Raw genomic sequence first — 8,952 nt, 5'->3', positions numbered from 1 at the left:
TTTTGCTGTTACTGCTTCTCTTTGTGCAGTGTTAGTATTCCACCTGGCAATACGTGCCATGCTTTTTGGTGAGGGCAGATCCCTGCACCAAATAATTACCATGGAGTAATGTTGTAACAGTGCAAGATGTTTTTTTAAGTGATATAATTTTCTCATTATCATAAGCATATTTTAGACTGTGGCCATTTATGCTGTATTTCTTTATAGAATAAATGATTTCTCATTAAGCTCTAAGGATTAGGAAAACTGATATAGAAAAAAATCTTAGAAAGCTATCTGCCTGTGTTTAAACTAGATTAAGGGTGGGAAAATACCCATTTTTTTCTAGTTATCAGATGGATATGATCTGTTACGTTTTCTTCTTCCTTTTAACCAGAATTTATGTTTGTCAAGCGAATTTGCCTGGTATTGATTGTATCTTGTTACTGTTTCCTCTCCAGTTCTGAAATACATTTAGGTGTAGCTATTCATACCTGCCTTTTGAGTTTGAAACTAAATCATAGGCTGCAAATACTAATTATGATTTAACTACATCTGCCTCAGCTCAGAAATTCTGAATAGACCTTTATTGATCCAGCTAGTGCCAAATGTTGATCATGAGATGCTGAATTGAGAATGAGAATTCCAGGTCTCCACTCTCGGTTGTTGGCTTAGAGCTTTTGTTTAGTGTACATCTTTCAGTTGATTCCAGGAGATTGGATTTGCTGGGAGTAGATAGAATATATGGAGCAAAAGTCATAACAAAGACGGAGGTGATGTTGCTAAAAGAAGAAATGCCAGGTGGAGAGTTCGTTGTTGGGAACTTTGCCCCACCAAATTCACTGGGGCAAGAGATTTTGGGGAGAAGTTTTTTACTTTAGTTTAACGTTTTCCCCTCCTTTTTACATCAACTAGAATTTATGGGGGGTGGGGGTGAAAAGTTCTGCTTTCCTATCTAGCTTTATTCTCTGGCAGATGTTTTGTTCTTTTAAAGTAAGCTTGTGTTTTGCGTCTTAACTGTGTTTCAGTATTTTCCAGCCTTATCAACTGTATGTGTTACATTATTCCATGTGCACCAATGATACCCAACAGTTTATTTTTATTATGTTATTTTTTTAAACAAAATCTCACAGTTCTGTAATGTGGGCACTTTTATTTTCATTGTGATTTATATGTAATGTAGGGTTATACTTGGGAGTGACTGCAAGCATTTTTCCATTTGTATGCAACTGGCTCTGATTACTAATCCTTTCTCCCACCCTTTCCCAGGCCATTTAAAAGGCAAATTGGTCATGGTAGAATTTTTGATAGATTTGAGCAGTTTTTAGGTTGTTACTAAGTTTGAAGTATAAATCTGGGAAAGAGGTTTTATTTACCTTTTAGTGTGGGATAGAAAGCCACCTTATTACAAATTTTTTGTGTTTCAAAATCTGTATTAAGTGAGGGTTTCTGATCTATATGTTGTGTTTAGCTACCTTTTATATTTAAAAAATTAAAAATAAAAATTACATTCTTATTAGCGTAAAACTTGATTTGATCTTTGTTTAAATGCCAAAACTGTACTTCAGTGAATTATTTAGAATGCCATAAATTGCAGTTTCATATCTGTATATAATAATCATGTTCACATATAATGCTTCCTAAATGAATTTTGCTCTTAAATAATTTGGCTTGCTGTTTACTCCCTTTTGTAGTTTTTAATCTAAGAAATTTTAAGTCTAAATTTAAAAATTAATACATTTAAAGCTTTATCTTTGTGCAATCTGAGTATATGTGAGATATCACGATGGCATAGTTTGTCTTAGTTGATAATCAAGACTTTAGAAGTCATCATTTCTGGACTTGGTAAGTGAATTTCTCAGATCTATTGCTCTAGAAAGTATAGATGGCCAAAGGACCATTTTGTATTGTTTCCTGGTTACTAGTCTGATTATACTGTGTGTGCTAATATACTCTATTCTTTTTGTTATAGATTGTCTTAATGGTAGGTCAAGTAATAAAAAAGATTCAATAATTTAAATTCTTAAATGAATCCGTTTTTCTTCCCTTCGTCCTTCTCTTCCCTTTTCTTCCCTTCGTCCTCCCCTTCTCCCTTTGGAATCTCCAAATCTGATTGGCAAGAATGAAAATCACAAGTGAACTATGGAATTAGTGTTTGGAAAGGGTCATGTGTTTGTTTTCAGTGGTTTCGAAGTCAGCTTGTCAAAGAATGAATCTGAAAACCTTGCTTAAAGGGTAATTGAGATATAGCAGGTCTGTTCATAGAGTATTGGAAGGAAGGATTAAATCAGAAGTGGGACCTTTCCTTTTCATTGAAGACTGGTTCTCTGACTTTGGAACTTGCCCAGACTTAACAGGGAAACATTATTTCTGGTCAGCATACTCACCTTGGTTAAATTTAATAGCTACTTAGATATTGAGGTCTGTTTATATATTTTGCATACATAAAGTTTTATTTATGAGGAGTGACTTAATTAAGTTGTGCTCGGTATATTGTTATTAATTTCTTTATGTCCGATGAGTTGGAGGTGTGTTGTATTCTAGGTCATCCTTTAATTAGCACTGCTTTGAATCATCTCGTCCAAATTCAGTAATCCCTTCCATCAGTTTACTAGAGTGGAACCTTTAGAGTTACAACAGAGTACAGCTAAACATGTTCCTTAGGTTGCCCTGGCCAGTGTGGCTCAGTTGAGTGTCCTCCCATCTGCCAAAAGGTCTGGTTTGATTTCCTATCTGGGCACATGCTGGGGTTCTGTCCCCGTAAAGGGCGTGCAGGAGGCAGCTGATCAATATTTCTCTCGCACTTTGATGTTTCTCTCTCTCCCTCTCTAAAATCAGTAAAAACAAACATTTAAATATATTTTTGTTGATTTCATAGAGGAAGAGAGAGGGAATGAGAGACAGAAACATCAGTAATGAGAAAATCACTGATCAGCTGCCTGCTGCAGGCCCCACACGGGATTGAGCCCACAACCGGGGCATGTGCCTTGACTGGGAATCGAACCTCAACCTCCTGGCTCATATAGGTTAATGCCCAACCACTGAACCACACTGGCTGGGCTTAAAACATATATATATAGAGAGAAAGAGATAGGTATAGGTATATATGTATATTTTTTAATGTTTCTAGGTTGACTGTACTGGTTATAGTTTAATTCTCCTCTAAAACATTGGCTGATATAGAATTGGTTTCTCTTTTTAATGACTCAAATACCAACATTTTAAAATTGAAGTAGCATGATGTCGGTTTTCTTAATACTGCTGCATCTCCAGCCACAAATTAATAGCTGATCCCTTTTTGTAAAACAACCTTGAGAAACAATGGCTAGGTCACCATTTAATATGTCCCCCAAGGTAGCTATCATAATAGTTATCAGTAAAGGCTGTAAATAGAATTTAAAAGGGGGCATCATAATCTCTCTTCTTACTCTATGGAACTTTTACATGGAAATCAGTATTGTTGTGTACTTGTAGAGTTCAAATGTGCTTACCGACATAAGTGCAGAGCTGTGACTCAACTCTATTCTGTTGCCACTGTACCACAACCGCTATTGAATATAAGTCTTCATTTTGTGAAAGTCCTGCCAATTTAGCTTGATAGTTTTGTGATTTTAAAAGTCACCACTAGATGGAGAGCTTTCTTGGCATCTTGGTTAATCTCAAAGTGAGTTACAGTTGATTCTCATTTACAGATACTGTGCTTGTGAATTTTGTGTAACCCCCAAATCAATACTTGCAGCCCTTCAGTTATTTCCAGGCACACGCGGCGAAGAGCGAGTCGCCCTGCATGCGCCCAGGTGGAACAAGGCGGCGCTCTGCTTTTCATTTGCCTTCATACTATTATCAGATGTCTTTTTCATGCTCTACGGTATTTAGTGCCCCTTTTTTTGCATTTTTGTGCGTTCTATTGGTGATTTCGCTGTTTAAAATGGCCCCGAATGTAGTGCTAGCCAGCATTCCTAAGTGCAAGGTGTGCGGTGTGCCTCATGAATAAAATAAGTGTATTAAGTAAGCTTCTTTTAGGCATGAGTTACATACAGTGCTGTTGGCCACAAGTTCAGTGTTAATGAATCAACAGTACTATAAAGGTTTCTTTAACACACTTAACACGTAAAGCAGGATTATGTATTGATTGATTGACAGAATAACCAGAGACTCACGGAAACCTAAACCCTCATTTCCTCTAGGAGCAAATGGTTCAGTGTCCATTAATTTAGTGCCTGTGGTGACTCTGTAGACCATTAAACTGTCCTGAATAAGAGAATCAGCTGTACTTTTTACAATCTTTAAACTCAAATGTCCTCTAAACGCCTTTTCTCTGACAAGTCACGTGCTGTAGAATTCCCTTTCACGTTTTAGTTTGCTGTCAGCCGTAATGAGAACAACTTTTTACCTAGAGATGGGGGGATTTTGTGTCACAGGAAGCTGAACGATGGTCCAAAATGAATATGTTACAGGAACTTGAAAGTTCTAAGAAAAGAGTCTTATTTTCTACTGTTTTTGACAAACGGTAGAGTCTTGGTTTTGTTATTAGTACAAACATAATGGAATGTTTAAGATAAGGGGATAGTTAGGGGTCTGGGTAATCTACACATTGCGGTCAAATTCTGTTCTCTCTGTAAAGTACACCTGAGTTTGTGCTGTCGGCCACTGGGACCCATGCATCGTCCTGGAAAGGCTGAGGTGGAGCTGCAGCTTACATTTGGAATTCCAGGCCACTGTGCTGCTCTTGCAAGGTCTTTGCCTGAACATTCTCTCCCTTCTGAGTTAATTACCCAGTCCCTCCTCCAAAGGGAATTATCGGCCTGAAGTAGGCAAACAGTTCATGAAGTGGGAAGCCCTGGGCTGCGGAAGTCTCTACTTTAAGTTAACGTTCCTCTAATAAAGAGTTGTTTTTCTTTAAGTAAAGAAATGCAGCTTCATAAACTGGGCGAGATTCTTGAGCTTCTGTATTACAGTGGAAAGAGCACTTTGGAAATTGAGATTTAAATCATGGAGTTGTGTGATTTTTGTTAATCTCAGCATAATTTTTCTTTGCTGTGCAATTGGAAGCAGGGGCTTCTATGTTTGGGAGGATTGGAAACTGTGTTCATTCTCACATGGTAAGAGCTCAGCGGATGGGAGTGAGGGAGACCAGGTTCAGGGGCAGTGTGCTGTGGGGCAGAAATTCCTTGCCATGTGCCTTATTGGGGCTGTCTGGACACATTGCAGAAGTCTTGGATGACTTTTTTAGTCTTGATCTTTATCTGTGAGTTGACCAGATAGAACCAGGAGTTTTTACTTGTTGACTGACTGGCTGCTCTATAGTATGAATACTTCCCTCTCATTTGTGTTTTCAGTCATGAATTATGGACTAAGAAGCAGCCTCTTCATACAGGTGTTTCAGGTGTCAGCAAGTCAGGATGGAGAAGGTAGAAGAGACACGGAATCCTCAAAATACCCACTTTTGAGGGAGGTTTGGGAAATAAACTTTAGATTGACTCCTTTTTGAAAAAGTAGCCGAGAAGGGCATCTAGCATGCCAGAGCTCTCCAGTGGCCCCTGCTGCTCTTGGGGGCAGGCGGGGGACAGCTTCTGGATCTTGGGAAAGACTGGTTGGTGAGCTATACTAGGCTCTGGCTTTCTCCAGCCTCAGTCCAGCTCGTGAACCGGCTGGGCCCACTCCTATGCTGTCCCGCCTTCAAGACCACCTGTGTCCCTTCACTAAAATCCCTCCTGTGTTGGATGCTAGTTTGTCATACTTGTGTTATTTCAGTTGATATTTAAATAGTCTTTAGATTGAAACATCCCTTTCCTGGTATTCTGAGCAAATCCCTGTTATTTTTACCTCTTGTAATGCCATTTCATAGAAATTACTTTAGAGGACCGGTCAGTACTGATTCTTGTCCTCGGGTTGAGCCACAGTGATGGAATATAAGGAGAAAGTGTGAGGTCTACTTGGAACCTATGTGAGAGTTAGTTTTAGATATATTTATTTGCTTGTGATAAGTCATAGATGTTTTTTGTCTGGATTAGGAGTTACCCTCGTAGATACAATAAGGATCCGGAGGTCAGTTAGATGTCCACTTGATGTCCTTTTATTTTATTTGTAACAATACTCTCTTCTGGGATTAAGGCTTCCATACCCTTCAAGTCTGACCTTGGATTCATCCAGATTTCCCAGTGGGCTCAGGAGGTGGTCTGCGGAGCCAGGGCAGTCAGTCCACTCGAGAAACCGTGCACCAGGAAGGCAGGCCAGGGTCCCACTTTGGCTCTTTGAGGACCGTCCCAATGCCCTACCTGCTCCCTGAGCTCACAACCCAGGGCCTCCAGCTTGGTCCAGGGCACATGAGGACGCAGAGGTCCGCACTCGAGTCCACCGTGGCTGCAGGTGTCGTTTCTGCAGTTGGGCTCGTTCAGCCCCTACCTTGTCAGGTTAGCCTGGCCCGAGTCTGGGGCTGCCTGTTCTGCTGGGCCACTGGCTACGACACTCTGCTCTCCGTGGGCCGCTATGCACCCCTCCACGGTCCTTAGGATGACCTGGAGCCTCCGGTCCAGGGCGAGGAGGTGGGGCTCTGTGAGGATGGGGCTGAGCTGGTCCTCCAGCAGTGACTCCCGCATCACGTCACTGAGCCTGTAGTCAGCTTGGGCCAGCAGCTGCAGGTGCAAGAGTGTTTTCCTTTTTATCCTGGAAGGACACAGTCATAGGAAACGTAAGCGTAAAGAAAAGAGCTCATCCTGAACTGACTTTCCCCCCAAAAAACTGTTGTTGATGTGAGCCTCTCCCCCGATATCTTCTTAAGCACATTTAAGTGAAAATCAGGTAAAAAGGGAGTGAATAAAAGATGACCCAATATTTCGCAGCCCTTTCCAATTGCCTTTTGGTCAAAGGCCTGCTGAGCTATTTATACTATAATAATTGTAATGCGGTGCTGGACCGTACACATCTCACGTTGCTAAGAGAATCAGAAGCCATTTAAAGCTGCAAGAGGTTTCTAGTTGTGAAATGGTGAAGTTGGGCATCTCAGGAGCTCTAGGTTGTTTCTTGGCAACTTTACTTGTTGGTGTGAGATTCTTGAATCCGAGGGGTGAAAATGGGGTAGGTGGAACTGACCTTGACTTTAGAATTGTGATTTCTTTTCATGTGGAAATCTGACTTGGACTCAGATGCAGCCTAATTGTCCAACTTCTGTCATAAACTGCTTGCCCTGTTCAGGAAGGGAGGCAGGGGGGGAGCACATCTAAACCTATAAAGAAAATTCCGGCTTCCTTCTGCGTTTTTCAGCTGGAAAGGAATGAGATGGTTTTGCTATGTGTGAGTCCCATCGTTCTAATGAGCTCTGACTGCAGCTGAGCGGCTGGACACTTCACAAGCCTACTGAGACCAGGACCAGAAGTAGTTGGAGATGCTCCAGAGAAACGGTGGCCAGGCGAAGGCCATGCTTCCTTTCCATCTGACAGCATTTTACTCAGATGGTGGTCAAGTAGTAATATTTATGAGCTTCTATGAGTGCTAGGCGAAGCAAAGGTCTGATTACTCATATCAAAGACAGGCTCTGCCAAAGTGGGCTGAATATTAAAGTTAGTGAAAGGTTTTAAAAAAAAAAAAGGTCCTAATTCATCCCATGCTGAAAGATGAAAGCTTTGGAGATATTGGTAATTCCTGTCATTCCACCCACCCACGTCCAGACCAATGGAAACAGGAAGAGCCTCAGAACGCGGTTGTGAGCAGGATAAAGTGCCGCAATGGTGCCCTTGAACTGAAAGCTCACCTGCAGCACTGGGAGAGAGGCGAGAGGATGGAGATTTCGTCATGGGAGTGTCGCCCAAACCTAGAGGAGAACCAGCATTTCGTGAGTGGCAAGCAGACCTCCCTCCTCACTTTTTTCTCTCTTCTCTGCCTTTCTTTTGAAAGCACAGCTTAGGGTAAAGTGTCAGGGCCCATGGCAGCTGCCCCTCCAGCCCCTGTCCTCAATCAGCTCACAAAAGCCTTTGTCTAGATGTCCAAAAATGTTAAACCTAAGCAGTCATCTCATCTATTCACCAACTACTGAGGGCCAGACACCGAGCATGAGCCACGTGCTCTGCCTCCGGGAGTGAGCCCTCAAGTAAAACCCTATGCAAAGCTCCCATCTGTTTGGCTAGCGCTCTCAGAGTAGAGGAGAAGCAAGGCGACTGCAGGGCCCCTCAGCAGCTGCAAGGGCTGCGGCTGGGCGGGAGGAATGGGTGACACTTACCCTCTGGCATTGTCCAGGTGAATAAGGAACCCATCATCTCCAAATTTGGTGAACATCTCATAATGGTGACGGTCCATATTTCCTGTAAAGGAGCGAGGGACCATAGGCTGAGGAGTCGGAGGGCAGTTCAGACAAGAACCTGAACCCAGGGCAACAGCTGTCATTTCCCCCCAATGATTAGGGACATTGCCAAGGAAGAAGGAAACTAAACAAGCCAACACACCCCGGTGTGCACTTTGCAAATCTAAGGCTTTCACTGTTTTTCTGCAGGCCCTTGGGCCTGGGACTCGAATACTCTGCACCCATGTTGGCTTTCCTTCCTCACCTGAGCTCCTCAACGGAGGCCCACTGGGAAAGCAGACACAGGCTGACTTCCCCAAGGGCGTGAGTGAGCCGGGCAGGTTCTTTCTATAGGCCTTCAGGTCTCTGTGTGTGTGTGTACTGGGCGCCTTCATAACAACTCTTCCTAACCATTCCAGGTGGGAGACCGAGGCCTTCCCCCTGCTACCTGTTCAGTGTGCACCCTCCTTTCCTCCCTGGTTTCGCCTCCCTTGGTCAAAGGGGTCAATGACTTCAAACCTGAGGCCTGCTTGGACCTGGCTTGTAGGCTGATACCCCTGCCTTTGGAGTGGCACCCCCTTTGAGGAGGTGAACATTCTAACTTCTGAGGCCCTGAGCGGTGTGGGGTTATTCAGGCTTCGTGGTCCAGGCTGTAACTGGTGCCCAAGGTCGGGGACAATCCCGGACCAGCAGCAGAA

The 8,952-nt window shown here is 42.8% G+C and overlaps 1 protein-coding gene across 1 annotated transcript in view; it reads right to left on the bottom strand.

The window, feature by feature from the left end:
* Nucleotides 1-6,032: 6,032 nt before the first annotated feature.
* Nucleotides 6,033-8,952, bottom strand: part of FAM20A (family with sequence similarity 20 member A) — a 12,140-nt gene continuing 9,220 nt past the window's right edge. The window contains exons 10-12 of the mRNA XM_006776740.2: nucleotides 8,195-8,277; nucleotides 7,730-7,789; nucleotides 6,033-6,645 (exon numbers count right to left, since the gene is read on the bottom strand). Coding sequence (XP_006776803.1) covers nucleotides 6,381-6,645; nucleotides 7,730-7,789; nucleotides 8,195-8,277 — 408 coding nt within the window. The 3' untranslated portion in view covers nucleotides 6,033-6,380. The remainder of the gene's footprint in view (nucleotides 6,646-7,729; nucleotides 7,790-8,194; nucleotides 8,278-8,952) is intronic.

Source organism: Myotis davidii, unplaced genomic scaffold (genome assembly GCF_000327345.1).
Source record: "Myotis davidii unplaced genomic scaffold, ASM32734v1 scaffold69, whole genome shotgun sequence".
Classification (NCBI taxonomy): domain Eukaryota; kingdom Metazoa; phylum Chordata; class Mammalia; order Chiroptera; family Vespertilionidae; genus Myotis; species Myotis davidii.
Note: the sequence above shows the minus strand (reverse complement) of the source record. Positions and strands in the feature narration are given on the sequence as shown.